The 22,472-nt window shown below is 34.8% G+C and overlaps 1 protein-coding gene across 6 annotated transcripts in view; it reads left to right on the forward strand.

Annotated features, from left to right (window-relative positions):
* STXBP4 (syntaxin binding protein 4) overlaps positions 1-22,472 on the forward strand; it is a 70,958-nt gene that overhangs the window by 40,624 nt on the left and 7,862 nt on the right. For all 6 annotated transcript variants that reach the window (XM_085304627.1, XM_085304629.1, XM_085304630.1 and 3 more), the window contains one exon: positions 14,040-14,097. In XM_085304627.1, coding sequence (XP_085160753.1) covers positions 14,040-14,097 — 58 coding nt within the window. The remainder of the gene's footprint in view (positions 1-14,039; positions 14,098-22,472) is intronic.

The following is a 22,472-nucleotide window of genomic DNA, read 5'->3' on the forward strand; positions in this document are numbered from 1 at the left end:
GAATACGAGCATCTCCTGAAGATACAAAGAAAAGTGAAAAGCACTTTTATCATACAAACAATAATAATGCCTCAGTGAAGAACTATAGCATTTAAAAGTAGTTGCTTGCTGCACTTAGTAATCTATATGATGAAAGTCATGCTCAAAAGTGTTGAGAAATTGTTTTCTTCTTCTCTATTACAAAATTTAAAAAATTACCTGATACTGATAATGTCCAGAATATAATTAATCCTGGAACATACATATTTATTTATGATAGAGTAGCAGTAGTCATTTTGAAACCTACACTACTTTAAAGCAGCTTTCAGGGGGTTTTTTTTGTCTGCTGATTTCTCACTCTGCCTCTCATTCTGCCAAAATACAGTTTCTATCCAAAATACAATCTTGCTCTTGTTGCTGTAATTCCAGTCATCAGTATCCCATTAAGTGCTATAAAGCTTGCTTCTCTGCTCAGCAGGAACTCAAGTGCATCTTCAACCCTTTTCTCACATCATCATGTTCCTTTAATCTGTTGTCAGGTTGAAATATGACACACGGCAGTCATGCTGAAGTTCACTAAAATGATCTTGAAATTAACAGGTCTTTCAAAAATCCTGCTTACTGTATTAAGTGTTGCAATGTTGATCTTGCTAGTCACTATGTATAAACATATTCAGTTATGAGGATCCTACAGGTAGAGGTTTAGCTGCCYGATTTTTGAATTTATTTTCCTATTATCCATTAAAAAAAAAAACAGCAATGGAAATTGCAGGTGGTCAGCACACATTAATGCCTCATCTCATGATAGTTAAGTTACTCTTGATGTTTTGAATCACAGAAAAGGTCTTGCATTCTGGTTGTTAACAGCTGCAATATGGAAACTATCCATTTCTTTAATTTTGTCTGTCTTAAGTACATTGTAATGAATTGCCAGGGTCATTCTGTATTCAGCAAACCRTCAGCTATACCTTCCCATTTGTTTGAGAGTGTGGGTGGAACAAAGTTATAAGGCAGGCAGAGTAGCATATCTTTTCAAACCATTTTGTTGTTTTGAGGAGAGTTAACATTGTTAAAAATTAATATTCCTTTCACTTATACATTGCACCCTTGATATGTTTGTTTATCACAACAGGATTAATGCCAGATGTATTATTACTATTTTGTTATTGTGATTAAAGATATTTGTATGGTAAGGCTGTAATTTTGTACAACTATTTGGCTGTAGTTCATCAGAAGAGTTCTGAAAAAGTTGACATGAAAGCATGGGGTGATTCCTCCCTGCTGTGATTTATGTGTATACGTCAAAATACAGATATAATTGTAATGTGGGTAGGCACACCCTAGCTAATCTTAGTGTTTTGTTAAYCGGGCTAGTGATATAAAAGTTGCAATCAACAGAGATCAAAATACAAGTCTTCCATTCACCCTGAGAATGTCCTCTGGTTGCTAACATTTGCTGAAACTCATGCTGCTGTATGTTTTTTATATTTTAAGTACCAGAGGGAGAAAACTGTTTCCTGCAAGATCATCTTTCTGGGGACAATTCCGCATTGTGGAGATAGTATACCTTTAATGCATTTTCAGCTAATGAACTGGAAATACACCTTTTCTTCCTTAGTGGAAGAACTGCTTGAGGAGGAGCAGCATAATGATAACTAAAGGGAGAATTCTATGTATTCATTGTTCTGGCGAGGCCATAAATATTTCAGAGGATTGCTGAAATCAGAAATAGAAAAGACGTATTAAATTATATAATATATTCCCAACCTTGTACAGCTCCCCTTTGTAATAGCTTTTGACTAGCAAAAGGAGAAATAATCTTCAAATGAATGCTGTAAGTTTAAAAGATATAGATGTTATGTTCAATAATATAAATGCTTTCTGACAATACTTCCATTAGTAAAATACTATTCTGGTGAAATTAAAATACTGCATGAAAATGCGTTATTCCCTTAAAGCTTTCAGCAACAACAGCAACAAAGAGGTGAGTTGTCCCAAAAGACAATTTATCAACTGTTTTATCCRATGGAATATTTTACAATTTTACTAGTCCTTGAAGGTTGAGGATTTTTTTTTATTATTTTTTTTCCCCCGGCACAGAAGTATTTCATGGGAGGGTAATTTCATTTTTGTAGACAGCAAAAATGTTAAAGTGTTAAATTAACTTTTCACTGTTAAATCCCTGTTAAATCTTTTCTCAGCTGGCAATTCAAAAGAAAAAAAATCACAGACTCATACTGATCATAGGAACCGGGAGCAGCTTTGTCTCATTCAAAACCARTTTGAAATGTACTCGGTATTATAGGCCCCTGCTATCAGCCAGGCATTGTAAGTGAGTGACACTCTGCAAAAACATTGGTTAACATAAAACTAATAGAGAGATTTTGTCTAAAAATTAAACTGAAGGTAGGAAGGAATTTTAATATTTTTTGGTTAAATTGCAGAAGGCTTGCATTTCCTTGCTGCTCTGAAAACATAGCTAATGTAACAAAAGAATATGGTTTGGGAATTGAAATCAAACTTTCTAAATCTTCTTTTACATCTTTAGTGTGATGTAAACTGAGAATAACCCTTGACTTCAGCTGAATTGTACCAATTCATAAAATCAAATATATGTGAGACAACTGAATCCCTTTTGACCTGTAATGTAGACATTGTTGAATTTTTGCCTTAATCTGAAAACGAGAATACTGCATAAATAATTGATACTTATCRATAACTTTTTAGAGACACTGCAGGTTGGATCATAAGAAGAAATCCAAAGGTGAACAACTTATATATTCAGAAATATTTAAATTCAGAGTTGCGTAACAGAGGCAAAAATTGTTCCCATAATCTTCAAGAAGGATAAACAAACAAAAAAATGATATTCAGTTTTACATGGGCATATCCTAGAATTTAAAAGCTTATTCTATGTAATGTTCACTGAACCAAGACTTTGAAAGTGACTGAATTTTCTGTAAATCATTTAAAATTCCAATTTTGTCTACATTGTAAATAAGAACAAAGAATTATAATTTCAACAGTGTTCATAGAACTGTAATTCCAAAAAGTTCAAAGACATTAAAATGTTTCATTGCGACAATAAAGAAATGTTTCACTTCAGAAATTTAATGGCATATAATAGTTGAAATATTTCCAATATAAAAGAGGTTAAAATGAGTGTGCATGGAAATTAAGTTTAAAGTGGAGCTTGGATATGGCTGAAATGAGATGGAAAAGACCTCTGAGACTAAAGTCTGTTTGTAATCTGATCTGCTTTATTTACATCAGCACTGTGTCATTTGTACACCTTGTAAGGTTATCCCCATTTTACAGAGAAATTTCAATGATAAARCAGCTAAATGATTCATACCTTTATTTTTAGAAGGGCAAGGAGTTAAAAAAAAAAAAAATGTGTTTAGATGAATATCATACCAATAGGAAATCCTGACAGCACCTTTTTGTCTTTCTGAAAAACAGCCTACTATTACTGAAATCTGTTAACAATATAGATGATATCCTTCTACATTCTTAAAGAAGTCAAGTTTGTCACTTTAAAAATAGTGTGTCTGTTTTATCATTACTGTTTATATTACATTTCTGCAGTCCATGTTCACTGAACAAAAATGTCATTTGTAACTGCGGGGCAGTGCCAAGCAGCGCCTTTGCGCCATCTTCTCCTCTTAAACATCCTCCTTTGTTAGAAAAGGAGAATGACTAATGAGGAAGGATAGAAAATAGAGACAGCTCACTTAGTTAATTTTTTTTTTGAAAAAAGTTTTATTGCTTTTGTTTTCTTGCCTTTTTTATTGTGAATGCTGTATCTTGATACTATATATTTAATGCTGTATTTTAGTGCTCTGTACCTGAAATAATTTTTACTTCATGGTTATACACATATTTTAAAGCAATCAAGAAACTGCAGTTATGGGATCCAGACTAGTTTGTCAATGATCTCTGAGCCACAAGACTGTTACAACTCATTCACAGCTTGTCTGTGGAATGTTAGTACTTTTATATTMTTTTCAAAGACAAAATTGATTATGATAACCCATGAGAATTTTTGAGGATGGGTAGTGATCTCTGACTCAAACAAACAAACAAAAAAACACTGGGCTGTGGCATCATCATTGCTGAAACAGCTATTGGATATACAAGGAAACCATTTATTGTTCTATAGTGGTGCCGGTGCTTATGAAACTCTGTAGCCACTGTTTTTAGATAAGGAAGGCCAGTAAAGCCACATCAGCATTTAGTAGTGTATAAGAAAGGTGGCAGCTTCAAGTTGTTGGGTTTTGGGTGGTTGTTTTTTAGGGGCATGGAGATGATGGGAGTGCTCAGGTGCTGTCTGGCATGCTTAAAAGAAACGTACTATAAAGCCTATTTCTTTGGCCAGGATTCATTTGATTTTACAATGAAAAACATGTAGAGGAGTGAAGAGTTGTTGGTACATAATATGATCAAAATACATTACTTCCATCAATACAAGACCTAAAAATGCCTTGCAAATGCAAAGTAGAAGAAAAAGTCTCGTGTAATATAAACTACACAAAAGTTTACAAATCTAGTACCTTGCTACCATGGAATTGTTTATTTGAGTTCATATATTACACCAACTCATATGTTCCAGGATAGTGTTTTATTTCCCTYGTAGTTTCATGTTACTGATTCATATGAAGTTTGTGCTTTCCTGAACTTCCAGAGTGTTTTCTGCTGAACCACAGGCTAGCCATCCCCTACTTGGTTTTGTGCCATCTTATTATTTGTACCTCACAGTAGTACTCTGCTTTTGTCTTTATTGWATTACATCCTATTTATTTCAAACACTTGATCCAGTTGGTGAAGATCTTATAAAATTTTAATCCTGTTTTTCAGTGACAGTTCAAAGACATGTTCTTTCACAAGTGGCTTTTAATTCTTAAATTATCCCAAATTATATTGTACTTGGGCTACAACTGCATTTTGTTGAATGTGAGTGAGGAGTAACATTTCTCAACTAATTGGTCTTAATTGCGGGTATTATTACAGGACTTAGAAATCAGAGCTTATGTGGTTGATAGCCAAGAATCAGAATATTACCACTTGCAGTTATGGACAAGTAGAGATGCTAGATAAAAGATGACATTTGTACGGCCAGAATAATTTTACAACCTAACCAAACAAAAAAATATTTTAAGTATCAATTATGAACAAGTTGTTAACTAATTCTTTGATTACTGAATTTATTGGTGATGTTTCACAGTGAAAAAAAAAAAAACAGTTCAATGTCTAAAACATATATTTAARGCAGTTCTTTAATGTGACCTAGATTTCAGAACCCTGTTGTTGCGGCTAGAAAAAGCAATTTATTCCCTCTCCATTCACTTACCTTTAATGAGAAAAGATGAGTCAGCTTTTGAATAAGCACTGTCTGTCCTGACTTTCAAATCAAAACATCTTAATAATGAAAAAAGGTAGGTGATATTATTATACTTTAAAATGCAGATGAGCTAATAAGATTAGTACAGTCTCATTAGGTCCAATTCCAACATCTCTGATGGAAGACTTCATTAAAGAGCAGACCTTTAAAGACCTATGGACACATTCATGTAAGAGTCTATTCAGTTCATGTTCTAGCCCCACTATGAAAAAAATAATTAACTTTGTGCCTCTTTCCATACAAGTTGTACTTGCTCATGGCAATTGTAGAGACTGAAGTCAAAACTGTCCGGAATCAGCAATTACATTGAATCGTAGGACTACAAAGATAATTGAGAGACTGGAGCATCTCATACGAGGAGAGGATGGGACTGTTTAGATTAGAATCTTAGAATGCTAGGAAATCCCTGACATGAGGCGATGAGGGGGAAAAAATACCCTCCAAATTTTGTATYATGGAGATACAAATTGCTCCCAGTCTGAGGAAATATCAACAGGTGAGACAGGGTAGAACCTCGCCGTCCTGAATCCTTGACCAGTGTCTTAGACTCAAGGCTGAGGCTCTCATCCCTCTTCTCTAGTTTTGCAAGCAGGGTTCAGGCACAGTTGCCTGGGTCTCAGGAGAGGTGAGTAAGCAGATGTCTGTCTGTGGGTATGTATGTCTGCATGCCAGTCAGGGAGTGACTGTCTCCTGTTATTTCAGGTACCAAAAAATAAAGTAGCCASTACAGTATGGAGCTTACCACAGGCTGCAAAAAACACTAAAGGAGTTGAGCATGTTTCTGGGCGGTTAATGCTGACTTAATGCTGCTGTGGCTACACACCTTATCAGCACCCTAGAAGAGCTAGATTAAATCTAGCAGGGGGTGTCAGACCTTTGCCTGGAGTGTCAATATACCTTCAAGCTGTCAGTGCTCTTCCTGTATAAAAAGGATGGTATGTTCTTCTGTCAGTTCCTTCAGTTGTCACATTTTCACTGTTTTTGCAGTGGGTAGGAGTGAGAAGCTGAGGGCTAGCAGAGTTACTTAGACATACACGGTGCACAAGTGTGATAATTTAGATGGAAGGGAGTAGAGAGAAAGTTGATTGCCAAGAGTGGTATAGGAAGATTTCAAAAGTATATTTTAAGAGGATTTGCAAGAAAAAATATAATTGCTTGCTGCTTATGAAGGAGACCTAAATGAGGTATAAAATGTGCATAACTCTCATACTAGATTTCCGGCCTCAGAGGACCAAATTTTACCTTGTGCCATAAAGCATGTATATTGTTAACTGGAAGTTATGTATGGGGTTTGTGCCTTGTGTCAGTAATTGCTGCAGATACTGCTTTTGAATCTTTTACAGTTAAAGGAATAGTAAGATAAACTATGCTAATTTAGGCGCACACAGGATTTATTTTTCTTCAGATTTATAACAAAAAGGAAAAACGGTCTCTAAGAAGGCCTCGTCTCCTAAGAATTTTGTCATAGTTTTTAGAACTTGCTGGTTTTAAAGTCATGTCTGTCTGTACATCACACTTCTTTTATTTAGGTGTAGCTACAGGTTTTTAACTAGACCACAAGGCTATGTATTAATATATTTTATTATATAACATGTATTATGCTGTATTAATATATTTTCAATTCATGCATTCTTGCTTCAAGAGTATTTGATCATTACTAACTGTGGTCTGTGTTTACTGTGAAATGAGCTCAGCAGAAAGTTTTGTGTTTTAATTGTAGGTGGTTCATGCCAGCCCCCTTTGCAGTTTAATTTCATCACTGGTGCATACAAGTAAGATATTACTTAGCAAGAAAGGCATATCATGTAATAGTATTGCTTTTTAAATCTCAGACAATTTCTGTTCAGTTCTAATTTTAGACAGTCATTTTAATTTGTTACCAATGTATGCTTTCTAATTAAACTTATATTTAACAATCACATGCGTCAGTGAGCAATRTGAGCTGACAGTGATGGATGTGGGCGGATAGCACAATAGATGGTGACAAGAGAAGTTGATCTAGGAAGGAAAGGAGGAGACAGATGGATTCCAGGACAGAGAGAGTAATCAAGGAAGGAAGCGAGAAGGGAAACTGAGAGAAAAAGCAGTGGTTTAGAGGTGGTCCATACAGTGAGGTATTCCAGGCTGGTCCTAATTAGGTGGTCCAGGTGCATGGCCTGTGGGCAGAGCCTTGAATTTCTGCAGTAAGACTGTTTTTCGAGATTAATCAGAGAGGAACGGATTGTACTAATTCAGAATAAGAATGTTCCCAAGGGGAGTATTTTTCTTCTATGAATTAAACTTTCTTAGCATACATATGGAGGAACTTAGGAACCGGTATTAAAATCTAATGCATATATGGCATTTGTATAATTTCCCCAGTTATAGGCCATTTCTATAATTTTATAATACGTTATAATTATAATACATAATATTCCCTGTCTTCTCATCAGCAGACTTATAGCTACAAACAAAATGATTTTGAAGTTAAATTATGCAAATATTTCGCCAAAATTACTTTGTAAATTGGAGTGTATTCGATCAGCAATGGAAATAATGCATTCTGGACCAATCACAAATAGGCAGCATTACATTAACAGCGAATACTGAAAGTCCATAGAAACGAGCCGGCAATTAATTTATAGAACAGAATATTTTTTAAAAAAGCTGCTACTTGATTAATGTGTAAGACTGAAAGAATGTAATAGGCGACATGCTTCCATTTTTAAGACCTTTTCAGGAGCGCTACCACCTATATGATCCTGTATTTGTCTTATTGTGTCACTAATTGAGGTTCTGTCACTGCAGCCTTAATACTAAGAAACAAAAAATCTTTGAACTGACAAACTAAAGCAGGTGGGAGCCACTGGAGGATAAGGAGCACTGGTATGATCTGTTCTCTTGGCAGCCTTCCCTGTCAAGGAGATAGATTTCTGTATTTTTCTGATTTTTCTCTAGTGCCTCCACCTTTATTGATACATGCTTTAATCATACTAAACAAAAGAATTTTGGTGGACTGGTGACTGTATTCTTACAGTACCATGACTGGACATCCAGTGGCATTTTTACGAGAAGCAATGCAGGTGAAAACCACCAAAAAAAAAACCTGCCAGCTGGCAGTCAATAGTTGGTGTAGATGCAGAGATTCTTGCCTATGACTGTATGTAATGAATGGYATGAATCTTCTCTCATTTTTGACTGGCATAAAAGGAAGAGTTATGTCAGTGTTTATTTTTGTAACCAAAAAAAGGTGGAAATGTTGAGGGTTTGATTTTTRTTTGTTTGTTTGTTTGTCAGTTGCTAATGGCTTATTTACCTTGTTCTCACAAATGTGTGCATCTTCTCCAGTGTACCTTAAAAGAGCAGTATCTATTTGGTGATGCAGACAGCTCARTACTTAATTTGCTGTACTCGTTCTGTTCCCTTTAAAATGAAGTCAGCAAAGTTAGCAAAGTTATTGTAAAGTATGTACTGCAAGCTCTGATTTCAGCCATTTTTGTATAATTTGGTTATACACATTTGTTTGCCATCAGCTAAGTGGAAGAAAGTATTTTATTGCCCTTGTTAAGTGCAGTGTACTTCTGTTGTACTTCCACTACTAATGTCCTGCCTGGGTAAAAATGAGCSTCAGCTAGACATTTCCCTTCTCATTTTAATAATTGCCTAAATTGCTTGGATCTCTCAGTACCTAAAACTTTATTTGAAAGGAAAATATTAATAATTTTTAATGAGCTTTATTTTTTTATTGAGTTGTTCACAAGCAAGTATTAAAATAAAGGAAAAAAAACTATAACAATTTGTAATTTCAAAATTACCATAGAAGGCATTAAAGTTTATCATATAATCAAGTGTTCTGATAAAAACAAGATCTTCCAAATGTTCAGCACAAGAAGCAAATTTTTTTTTATAAATCTGACACTTAATTGTCACCTGATCTGACATTATTGTTTTGATAAGARATGAATGAGTTTGCCAACACAGATGAGTCAATAGCTTATGATTAATAGGAAATGGGGAAGTGCGTGGTCATGTTTCATCATGCCCTGAATATCCAAAGTAAGAAAAATATTTTTTCTGAAGGACAGTTTCTAGGAACATTACTGAAGGGAGAGAAGCCAATCTGCCAACCATATTCAAAATTAGCATAAATTTCAGTTGCTAGTATTTCCCAGATGTCTCCACTTGAAAAGTAGCTACTCCATCTTTGTTTTATTAAATCACCAACAACAAAAGAAAAAGATGACTTCTTTAGAATGGAATTTGATATGCAAAAGAAAGGAATGGAACGTCCCCTTAGAGTATTTGTTCATTAGATGAAATACATTTGTTTGTGGGAAGAGCACTTGAAAGGGTCTAAAGAGTAAARTGGCACACAAACAAATGCCACAAGTGAATACTCACTTCTGAAAGCTCTTTTTAATTGAACCTGAGTTTTTACAGATAACTCAAGAATAAGCAATAGAATACAGTATATATTATTAACAGCCTCAAAATAAAGTGTGATATTATACCTAAACCCAACTGAATACATGACAAAGGGTTAGATATTTCTCCACAGATTTTTGCTTTAGCTATGTCAAATTGCATAGCTCACCAAGGAATTCCTCTGCCAGTCTTGCATCGTTTTGGGTCTCCAGTCTCATACTGGGATATTCCCATATTCCAGTAGTCCTCAGGAGCCCAAGACTAGACATTGCAGAACTAGCAACTAGGGTCTTCAGCTCTCTGTCCTCTGCAATTGTCTAGATAGCTCAAAGAGAAGAGGCAAAGGCATTGAGTATCACTGAGCATCTTAACTGGCAAATGAATTTTGCATTATTACTGAAGCCACATGAGGAAGGTTTAAATATTGATAACAGCGTATTACTGAATTCGTGGATTTCGAAAAGGGATCTGAATTCAAAATCTCGCTTATCAAATGACAAAGGAGAAAATCATTTATAATGTCCTTTAGCAAATTTATCAGAAATACTTTTAACAGATAATTGCTGTTTTTCCAAAAACATCGTTTTGGAGAATTCTAACATTAAATATAGATAAATCATCAGGAGGTAAATAAAAGGTAGTTCAGAGATAGACCATGCACTGTTACTTTAGAAAAATATAACTGAAAAAGTCAAGCTAGGTAAARGAATATGGAGACACAGACATCTTTGTTTCTGCTAATGGTCAAAGAATGTGACCCTTAGACTGCAGTGCTTAGATATTAGAGAAATATGTGTCAATTTTGCTTCAACTGAATGTACGTGCTGTGGGATCTGCTGTTTTTAGTCTCATCTAATCATCTCCATATTTCTTTTTCTAAAATAATATTTTTAAACTGACTTATTTAAAATAAAGCTACATCACTACACTATTTATAGGTTTGATAACTGCCTAGTAAAACTAGGCTCTTTCTACATAAGGAAATTCAATCAAGACAGGATTCAATTCAGTCARGACAGGAATGAATTGGAGTTGCTTTTAAAACAGACACTGAAACAGTGCAAATTAAAGTTGAACAGTTCTAATGTTTTGGTCATGAATTTCAAAAATAGCCTGTTTTGCACTGAATGAGCCTGTTGGCCTTGGGCTCTCAGACCGTGCAGACGTTTGTTAAACGTTGCTGAGGGCAGTTGTCACAAAAGCAAGCTGTGTTTCTCCTTCTTCCTGTAGTGACATACTTTTTGGTTACACTGTCTGCAGCTTTTATTCCAGGAGGGCCCTGCTGATGCATGGGAGAGAGTGTATGCATCCTCTCTTAGAGGTGGTGCTCAAAATCCTAAACTGATGTCACTTCGTATGAGTTTATGATACCGTATGTTCTCTGTTTTTCTCCTTATTGTAACCAATCAAATGTCGTTCTTGGGGCATTTTCTTTGACCTAAGGAGAAGTGATAAATAAAATCAACGAGAGCCATGCTTTCTGAAGTGCTGGGAAATTTTTGTTAGGTCTACTGTTCTTATTCTCTTTCTGCTTTATGTAAAATTGACTTGACAACAGTGGTTATCACAGCAGACATCTTGCAGCTGAGAAGGCAAGCAGTCACCAGGGAGACTGCTTTGCTGCTCTGATATCAGCTGCAACAATATTGAAACACTGCAGATTTATTTTTCTTTTTCACATAGAATTATACACATCTTCTTTGCCTTAACCCTAATGAAATGCATACGCTCAGAACAAAATAATGTTAGGTGATAATGCATTTTCACTAACACGCCCTCTCTTATGAGACTATTCTACATTGAGAAAGAGTACTTTGGACTGTATTCTACCTCTTTTATATTGTTAAGTACTTTTACACTGTTACCTTCTACTTTCTTTGCAAAAGATAATTAATCATAAATATTTGATTAGTAAAAAGCCTTGTATTTTCTGCTGAAGTTTATTTTTGAATACTATGTTTTTTTTTCTAAAGATGATATATGCAGACAACTGCAGCCAAGATAAATTATTTATGAAATTTTATCAAAGAATGTAGCACTTCACAGAGGAAATAATAAATATGTAGGAAATGTTAAACTGCAGCTGTGGGCTAAATCCTGTATCTTTTCAGACTATATTTCTAACTTTTTGAGCTCCTTTGCCTCCTATTTACTCCAGGTGAAAGCTTAGTAGTCTTCCAAAGCAAGCTATAGGACAGGTAACAAATCCGGCCCTGGAGGATGTGAAAATACAGCACTCGGAAGTAGATCAATTTATGCATGATTCATGGGGAAAATGAGCTTGAACAAAGTGATGATGTCTAGGGAAATACAGTGCAAAACATGAGTCTTTTGGCTACTATGGTAAACATCAAGAAATGCAAGTACAAATCTACCAGTGAAGAAAAAGAACGAAGGGAACACTAATGAAAGACTCGTGGAGAAGGAGTGAAAATGTGGAAAATAAAAGACAAAATTACTGATGTAGGTGGAGTTTTTAAGCATACAAAGAGTGAATAGGATATATTATCTGATGCATGCTAAATCAAGAAGGAGTAGAGAAAGCAGTAGAGAACAAGTACAATGTTTCACGTATGGATGACAAATATATTCAGTTTTTAAAAAACAGTCCTTTATGGTTAAGAATACAGAGAATCAATTATCATTACCTCCATATCATTTTTCATTTCATTTTACAAGAAAAAATGAAATAATCTTAGTCAAATTGTAAGTAAAAATAGTATAACTATCCCTTGTGAATGAAATGGAAGATGTGTAGCAGAATTCTAAAAGTGTTAGCAGAGATCAGACAAGGGTTTCATTTATGATCCTTCAAATTCGTTGTCCTGTATTTTGTATTTGCATATGGTGACATATGCAGGAAAGAGAAAAGACCAGGGAAGATGCCAGCAATTGAAGGATGAAATCTTATTTCTTGTAAAATCATTAGAAAATTTCCATTTTGAATAAAGTTCCTATGTTTTACAGGAGAGGAAGGAAAATCTAGTGATCATGTCTAGCACATTTAAAGCATAAATTACTCTTTCTTCCTTTTTTCATAGCTGCCAGATCTTGAAAACTGTTACGCAGCAACTACCTTGTGTTTAAAGGGAAGTGGCTGTGGATTATTTTCTCAGACCTACTAGGTTTTTCAAAGTATGCCATGTAATAGGTGGCATATTTTGAGAAGCAGATTATGTAGATCTGTGCCAAACTGAAAATGGGAAGAAGTCTGAGATAAGCGAGTGATAAAAGGTAAAGGTGATGTAGGAAAAAAATGTCAATCAGATTTGCTTTTCGAGCTGTACTAAACAGTACACTCTTCTGYGTGTACCAGTTCTCAGGTTACCTTTCTGAATTCTGGCATTTTGGCCTAATCAGTAGACATGTTTGGTGCCTCTCAGCCTTAGTTACCTCTCAGATGGTTTGTTCCTCATCTATTGTGCCCTGGAAGTAATGACTCTGTAGCTCCAATGGACTCTGTTTCTCTTTAAGAGCTGAAGTCACCCTTTCATAGATTTTTAAGAAGTAATGACAACACTAGAGATGAAAGTGTCACAATAGGAGAAAAAAAAATGTGTTTTAAGAGCGGATTTAAAAAAAAATGAGTGCACTTAGGACATGCATTCATTCAAAGAAGTTTTAAAAGACCATATGCTGTGTGCAGTCCAGCACATTTTCCAAATAAAAGTTTTAAATCTAAAGCAGGCTCACAGATGGTTCTAATGAGCTGATCTTAGAGAKATATTGTAACGTGAAAAAAAGTAGTCCTAAGACACTAACATTTCCAGATGACTGTCAAGCTAAAGCACAAGAACAACARTTTTCATGCATATGTTAATTTTATATCTGATTCTAGCCTTTGAAAAAGGAGGAGGTTGTGAGGGGGGTTGTTTGTTTTTAGGGCCTTGCACTTTCCTTTATGTACATTACATAAATCATGTATAATAAAAGAATACATCAGGAGCATTTTTGCATGTTGACTGATGCTGCTTTCTACAGCGCTTTACAAGCTCTGCAAACAGTGTGGAACCGATAGTAAGAAAAATGGTAAAGATTTCCCATGAAAACCGATTTTTTAAGAGCTATAGCATAGTACCCTACTAAAAGTATTACTGATCTTCCTCATGAAGAGGACTTTCAAACTAARCCCAAAAATCAGGATTGTATTTTGCAGTTTGAAGTGACAATATTCTAATTGACACTGTTTCAAAACTGTATGGTCCTTCTGGCTTCCCGACTTCGAGAGACATCTTATTTCTGTATTYCATCTTAGGTTTACCTTATGGATGGGAAGAAGCTTATACAGCAGATGGAATCAAGTACTTCATCAAGTGAGTATTTCTGGGGGAAAATAGCTTGGAGGAGAAATAAAAACCCATCAAACCAAAAGTATTTCTAAACCTAGAATCACAGAAAATTTAGTAAAATAACAAAGCTATGATGTGTTTTATACTGACATCACATATTCTTCTCTGTATTTTGTAACTGCACTGTCCAAAGAATCCTGGAGGACTTTCAGTTAAAAACGTCAACTGAAATTCAGTGAGAGCTATATAACTAAATCCTTCAGATGTCATTAAAAATCCCAGTGTACAGTGTTGAGAATGTGCCTCAACTACATGTTTGGYCCTATAATGGACCCAGAAGATGTGAAAAAAAAATCTCATACCCTAAAAAGTTTACAGGTATATCTGTTTTTTAAATGCCCATATATTTTGGGGGAAGTGGAAAAATTCTAACAGCTAGCTTTCTAGAAGATAAGTCTGCTTTTTTCTGGGATTTCACTCCCATTGTAGCATTAAGAAACACAAAGACCAGCAATCTCACCAAATATGTCAGTTGACCTAGAATCTGGATTTCCGTGTCTGTACTCCTCTGAAGCGTACCTCAGAATCTATAGTATCCATTGCATAATAACTGAAATACTAGTTTTCATATTACCTCCAGCCCTAAATAGCTTATATATGGGGAACCTCTTAAGCAGCAAATTCATTCTTATCTGTATACTGTCGGTGGTTGTATCAGAAGATAACATTATGTTCATGAAATCATATCTTGCTCCTTTATCTTGAAATAAGTCATTTTGTTGTTGCAAGAGGGTGAAGGAAAAGGACTGAAAACATTTAATTAAGATTCGTAAATGGTCAAGACAAGCCCAACTACCATATCATCAATTTAGACAAAAGTCATTATACTCTATGCTTTACATTTAAGATGTTAATCATAGGCTCACTAACTTGAGTTTCACAGAATATTGACATTACACATTATAATTTCCTTCTATTCTGTAAGTAATACCATTGAAATACTTGTTGCGAAAGTCTTGTTTCATATTCTAAATATATTAAATACCTGTCAAGACATACGGATTAACTATGCTAAAAGCCCCAGTCACACATACGCAATTCTAGCAGTTCAAGCCATTTTAAAAAAGGTTTTTTTTTTTCACACTGATATTTCCTAAAATACATTCTTTAAATCTTTTTTTTTTAATTTTGAATTTTTACCCTATGCAAATTATAGCTACAGGTCCATGGGGTTTCCTTTGTACATTTGTCAGGTTTTGCCAAAGATATAGTCATACCTTTCATTGTAAGTGGCTTATTAGAAACATTCAGAGTAATCAAAAGTGAATTTTGCTTAACAATGTTCACATTGACATGAGTGAGCAATTATTATGCTGTCCTGCAAAAAAATGGTACAAAAATACATCCCTGTCAAGAGTTAACTATAATTATCTAGAAGATCTTACAAACAAATATATTTTACAAAATATATATRTATATATATAGTCGTCTTCTTCAGAGAATAGAGGAAAGGTAACATTGAAAACATGTTACAGTAACACAGTGTCTAAAGCACAAAGAAAACCTCTACAAAAGCTTTAAAACTAATGATTAAAAAAAAATAYAAAGCACTGTGACTGGGACCTTCTTGTTATTTGCTTTTTGGCTTTCCTTAATTAAAAAAAATCTTCAATGATTTTTTTTTCTGAAAGACTAGAAAAAACAAAAGTGGTACAAATTCATTATATATAACAGATGAAGAAATAAGATTACATTATTTTTAATTGAATACAAACTGTGTAATATGATCTAAATCCTGTTACTGTCCAGCAGATAGAGAATTGATGGTTTCTTTACAAAGACCTACTTGATAAAAGCTGTGGGAATTTGTTGAATACTATAGGAAAGGAAAGATTATTTTTAATTATGGTCTCTGATTCTGGAGGAAAAATGCATTAAAAAGAAGGAGCTTGTGTTATGTCTCCCAGAAGTTTCAGGTAGTGAATTGGACAGAGATTGTTGTTTCTTTTTTCTAGAAGATAGTGAAAGTCTCATCCATATAATAGTTTTTTATTTTCTTTTTATAGATTGGAGCAATTGGGTAAAATTATAATTCATCTCCATTATATATATATCATGAACCTTTGTTTAATAACTAGCTTTTCTATTTACTGCAGTTGACATATTGTTCAATTCTTATAGCTGRCATGTAAGAAGATGGTATTTTGGGGGTGGACTTCCACAAAGTCTCCTGAAAGATAGGAAGGACAGTGAATAGGTCTTTAATCCCAGACTCTTACCAAAGTCACGTAAAAAGCATTGAAGTTTGTGCATTAGGCAGCCAAGAAAAGCAGGGTTTGTTTTTTGGTTTTTGGGKTTTTTTTTCCCCCAAAGTGGCTGCTCTGTTGTCCTTAACTAACCCCATGGTGCCTAGAGCTAGATATATTAAAGCAGACATGTTTTTTTTCCACAGAGGTTTTCAAACACACCATGTATGATAGTACATTCCAGCTCTAATCAAAGGGTGGCTTTTATTTTCAGACAGATGTAAGTTACTACATGGGATTTATACCAAAAAATATTGCAGAAAAATAACTTAGGAAATTAAAAAGAATTATGTGGTCCTCCAAAAAGCCAATTATGTAGCAATTTAAATAAATACAGAAGAAGCTATTAAAATAGAGCACAGTTCCATTGGTCTCTAAAAGGAGTTGTTCATTTGTTGATAAGTGGAGTCGTATAGTACATTTGGAAGATTGAGGTGGATGCTGGATTCTGTTTGGGGTAAATCACTTACAATTACTTGAGGTTTATACTAGTGCAATTAAGAACTGCACTTGAAGAGACTCATGTAGCAATAGTAGGAAATAAAATTTAACAACAAAATACAAGAAATATCACATTTGAGAGAGATTTCCCCTCTTTTCCTTTTTTTCTGATTTTGTTTTGCTTTTTTTCTTATGCTTCTCGTTTATCTTGGTGACTCAGCAGAAAACTAGGTTTGCTGAATATACTTGAGAAATTTCTTTTAAGAGCTGCACTTGGAGGCTGAACTACTGCAAATGTGACAATAAGTTTCAAAGTGCAAAGGTTGAATCTCAGCTGTGGTTAGAGCCCAATTTGCAGAAAGCATCCGAAGTTTATCATATTGTCCCCCCTTGTTGAAACTACAGATGTTGGCTGAACAATTTTTTTTTTTTAGAAGTTCTTGCATATCTGATCGTTTGATTATTACTGACTCAGAATGTTTTTCCCTCTGTATTTCTTAATGTGTTCCTAGATAGAGCCACAGGATTGCCATCATTATCTTCCGTAATCTGTCCTAAGAAGTCCTCCAAGCCAGTCTTTTCATGGCAGGCGAGGAAAATCTATCTGTTATAATCCCAGAGAAGGGGACAAGAACTGCTAACAGTTGTTACTTGAATTTGTTAGAATTAACTTAACTGAGCATTCAGTAAGAGACTATAATAATTAACATTCCTTTTACCTACTTCCTTATTTTGCTTGCGTGACTGTTTCCAAATGTCTGTACAGAGTAAAAGGCTTCTTCTGTGCTTAAGAAATCATACTTTTTGCTATTCTTTATAATATGTTTAAAGGTGGTCTGAGAAAGTTAGCTATTTAGAGCAAGGAGCAAGTGTAGTGAAAATCCCTTGTTTCTGACATAAATTGGAAGAGTTTTCAACATGATCATTCTGCCTCACATTGAAAATATCCTTTTCCAGGAAGAACTTAGCTTGAGGTACATTTTAGCAGGTGATCTTCTTCAGTAAGATTTAATCCAATTGTTTAGATGTGGATTAGCAGAATAGTTTATACTTTACAGCTCTGGTACTAATACTGTAACCTTCTTGTACTCTTTGGCTGTGAATTTCAGTTCTTTCATTCTTTGGTATTTTTAACAGGCAAAGCCATGAGGGGTTTGAAAAGTATTTCAACACTAGCCCTCTGCAATGTATRTAATCAAATACAAAATTAAGAAATATGTTATAATTCCCTAAATGTGGCCACAATTAAACTCATCTTGTATATGAATTGCCGCTTTTCTTTCTATGCAGTTTTGCTGTGAGGATATATAGAAGCCGCAATGGCTCTGTTTAAATCCACAGAAGTTTTACAATATGCTAAAGACAGTCAAATGTTCTTTTAATTAATAGGTCCCTTCAGTTCCAATGAGTTTTATTGGGCATTCAAGTAGCTGAGTCCATAAATCTGTATGTTATAAGTCTAAAGCAGTAAACACCCCAGAGTGGCATCTTAATAGCACATAAGCTTGAGACAGCTTGCTGTGAAATTTCCATAAATATCWCTGAAGGGGGTGTAGCAATATGAAGTGCATGAGAAATCAGAGTTTAAAAGAAGCAAACCAGCTGGCTTGTGTTACACACTAAAGTGAAACCCACTTATGTGAATAACTGACATGAATAAAACATTTACATGGCTGTAGTCCTTAGGGACTGAACAGTTCTCTCTACCTATGAGGGAAAGCTGCATCTTGTACATGAATAATCAGTTTAAGACAATTTTTGAAACCACCTCTTTTATTCAAGAGGTCATTTCCATCTCCCATGAACAACCTGCTTGCTGAGTACCAGCAAGTGTGAGAAAATTACCTTTTAGCCTGCAGTAGTGTGTCACAAACTCAGATGATTCTGTGCTAGCCATTAAGGTCATGTGTTTGGATTTACCATGAAGTATCAAAGAGTAATGTAAGTCTCCAAATTACATCTCAGTATGCATTGGAAAAAGTAAGTTCAAGTGTCTTACAAATATATGTATTAACAGTTATCAAAAGGACAAAAATTACACCAGTAGACTAAAAGGTAGGGATCAGCTTTGTTGCTAGTATAGCTGTGGTTTCCTCCTGCTGGAGAACAAAGGGTAAAGAGCTAACTTTAGCCCTAGATAGATTTTGAAATAATCAGGTGTCATTTAAAATAATGAAGAGCGCAAATATTGTTGTATTTTGCATGTACCAATACAGTCAGTCAGTCATACTCAGCACCAGATTCATGCCCCCATCAGTTAATGCCTAATAGAAACACAATAACGATGCCTGTTTTCTTACTAATTTACACTTGATATTGTTATCACCATTCACATCAGCAAATTTGGTTCAAAAGCATTGAGTTTACTGACTTACTGACTAATTCCAAAATCATAGAATAGAATTGGAAAAACATGTAAGTTGGAAGGGATCTCTGGCAATCACCTTGTCCAGCCTTCTGTTGAAGAGTAAGTTATCCAGAGCTCTGTCAAACCAAGTCTCGAACATTTGCAGTAAGAGATATTGCACCAATTGTCTGGGCAACCTATTCCAATGTTTAATTGTTCTCATGATGAAGAATCTTTTCTTAAATCTAGACAGAATTTCCCCTGAACCGGYGCCCCTTGCCTCTTGTCTGTCACAGTCTTTGTGAAGAGCTCTGAATTTTGTCCCTGTAAACACCGTTTCCCTAGCTTTTTTATAGGACCAGGTTCCAACTAATACTGTTAATGTGGAATAGTTGGAACCTGATAATGTTCCATGTTTTCTATAACTACCGTTTAGGTCTTGGAAGGCTGTGATTAGCTCCCCCTGAGCCTTCTCTGCTGTAGGCTGAACAAACCCATTTCCTCAACTTTTCTTCATGTGTCAAGTTATCCAGCCTTCTAAGCATCTTGGTAACCTTCCACTGGATCTCCTTCAATTTTTCCAATGTCTGTCTTGAACTCAGAGGGGTCAGTATGTTGAAAAGGTCCCACATAATCAGGTTAAAAAGTTGATTATTAGTGAGTTTTACTTATTTGATGATTAAGGCTGCTCTTCTGTTTGAGAAATCCAGTGACTGATGTTCTAATAGAAATTCCTGTTTGCCAAAGATATTTTATCYGCAAAACCCAGAAACACAAAGGGGCTAGTAAGAGCTCATAAATTATCACCTACATTCAGATGTATGAAATGAGCAGTCAGCTGGAAGGCATTAAGATTGGAATAGCCTTTTAAGTAAGAGAAAATTCATCTTGCTCACTTTTAAAGCTAGTCATGTGTCTATTTTTGCCCAAGTTTTGTTCAAATGTAGCATTCAATGAGTTTACTAAGTGTTGTAACCAATATAAGGACAAAATTTGACTTTTGTTGTATGATTCAATATTAAAATTCTCATGGAAATCACAATGTTGCATCAGTGCAAACACAAAGACAGTGTATTCTGTCCCTGAATGGATTTTGTGAATTGGTATCTCCTGAGTTTGAATTTTAGAGAGGTAAATTTTAGAGAGGTAAAGCTGTGTATAACTTTGCTCTCTCAATGAATTATCATATATGCTAATTAATTAATGGATATACACTGGTTGTTTAGAATCTCACAGGAACATTATAAAAAAGCATGACTAGAACACCAAATTATTTCCCAGAGAAACCCCCATTATGGTTAATCTCTTCCATCCCTCCTACTTTGTTCACCTTTAACATATGGCAGATCTGTATCATGAGACTGACACCTAAAATTAGGTAGGGCCTTGCTATTCTCCCTCCCACTCCCACCCACTCCTTGCATATGTGTACAGTTTGTAAGGACCAGCTGTGAATTTTGCCCCTGTAAACACTACTTCCTTAGCTTTTTAATAGGACCAGGTTCCAACTATTCCACATGAACTATTTTTTTCCTCAAGCAGTGAAGGAACATTTATTTTAAATGAAATTTTCCTGAAAGCCAACTAAAAGTTACCACATATTTTAATCTTTTGGGATCTTCTCCCTTAGGTATATTAGCACCTGTGATGTTTTCTGTCTTATACCAAAGGGGGAACAGTAGTATTTTATTTGGCTTTTTTTCCTCCCGTAATACATGTAAAAATCAGAAGTTTCCCCTGCGTGCTTTAATGTGACAGAGCAGGCAGTGAAGGTACTCTGAAAATATGCCAGTATAACAGAGAATAGAATTTGGTTCATGTTAAGTAACAACCTAATCTGAAATAATRCATGTAAAAAATTAGTAAAAGCACACTTGATGTGTTTCGGTAGCCTTTGAAATCAAACTTCCACATTGAAAGCCAGCACATTGTGTTTATTCATTTTATAATATTCTATTTTGTGTGGTTTTTCTTGGGGAGGAGCCATCATTAATTTTACTGGAAGTTGATCATTCGCAGAAACTGTTCATGATTTTATGACTGAACTAAGAATAGCAAAGCATGTGTGATAGATGAAGAACATCTGTAGTATAAACRTTCGTGTTTTATGAAACTAGAACTAAAGGTATCATCATAAAAGAAAATAAATCACAGTTGCTTTTACTTGCTGCATGCTAAATTGAAAGCATAAAGCTGTTACTTTGATAAATGTATTCATCCCTGGCTGGATCTCCCTGCTTTCCGGTACTGGCTCTTTTCCTAGCTCCCTGCATAGCAGTAGGTGAATTAGTTGCACCAGAATTATCAATTAGTAAAATCAGCATTGTAGGTGTCTCCATCTTAATAACTTTAATTTCTGGGGAGAAGGGATATTTTTAGGCATGGCATATTCTCTGTTTCCTTTGAGCTCAAAGAAAGAGGCAAGTACTTTACATCTCAGAAAATTGGACCATTCTTATTTCACATTTGTCACTCAAAAACTCGGGCTGCTTTTGAGAATGTTTCTTTTTACCTGTCATCTTCAAATCCTCCTATCTGAAAATAGAAGTAATAATAGTTATACAGACACAAATATTTAAATAAGACCGATTCAGCACTAAACGAAGTGCAACTATTATTATTTCTTTATATAAAGTTTTTATGTGTAATGTTCCAAAATGTTCTGTGCAAACTTTAATTCAATATCAGTCTGAATGCTTTCAGAAATAACCATATGAATTTTGGTAATCCTGATATTATTCTTTTTGGTTTTTTTGGATAACCAACTTGAGACATCTCAGAGAACTTTTATTTTCACAAAGTGTTAAATGCCTGCCATCTGAAATACATGATTCTTTGCTGTGTCTCAAATTGGTTATGAAGAATAAATGTCTCCAGAAACAGTATTCGTTGAAAATTTTTTCTCCTAGTTGATCTTTGTTCATGGACACTGTTGTCTGAAATAAGACTCCTTATTAAGAGGCACAGCAATGATTTAGTGTAAGGCATTTTGCTAAACGCAAATTCATGAAGACTTACAGATAGCCAGGATGCAATGAAAAATCAAACTAATTTCTAAGGTTTAGAAATAGTTTAATTGCAAACATTGTGATTTTAGGGAGTTCATTTACTCAGATTTTCACTGAAGCCATTTTGCATGACTATGAAGAAGAAACCTCAGAGGTAATGCTAGGAAACTTGGCATTGGATTTTATGATAACATGAGTTTGTAATACAAGAATGTTAAGACTTTAAGCTGCTTTTGGTTGTATTTTTTTTTTTTGGGGGGGGGGGAGTCTCAGTTGGATCTTTTCAGGTCTCTGGTG

This window comes from Rhea americana, unplaced genomic scaffold, assembly GCF_003343005.1.
Source record: "Rhea americana isolate MKP2758 unplaced genomic scaffold, rheAme1 scaffold_21, whole genome shotgun sequence".
In the NCBI taxonomy this organism is placed as follows: Eukaryota; Metazoa; Chordata; class Aves; order Rheiformes; family Rheidae; genus Rhea; species Rhea americana.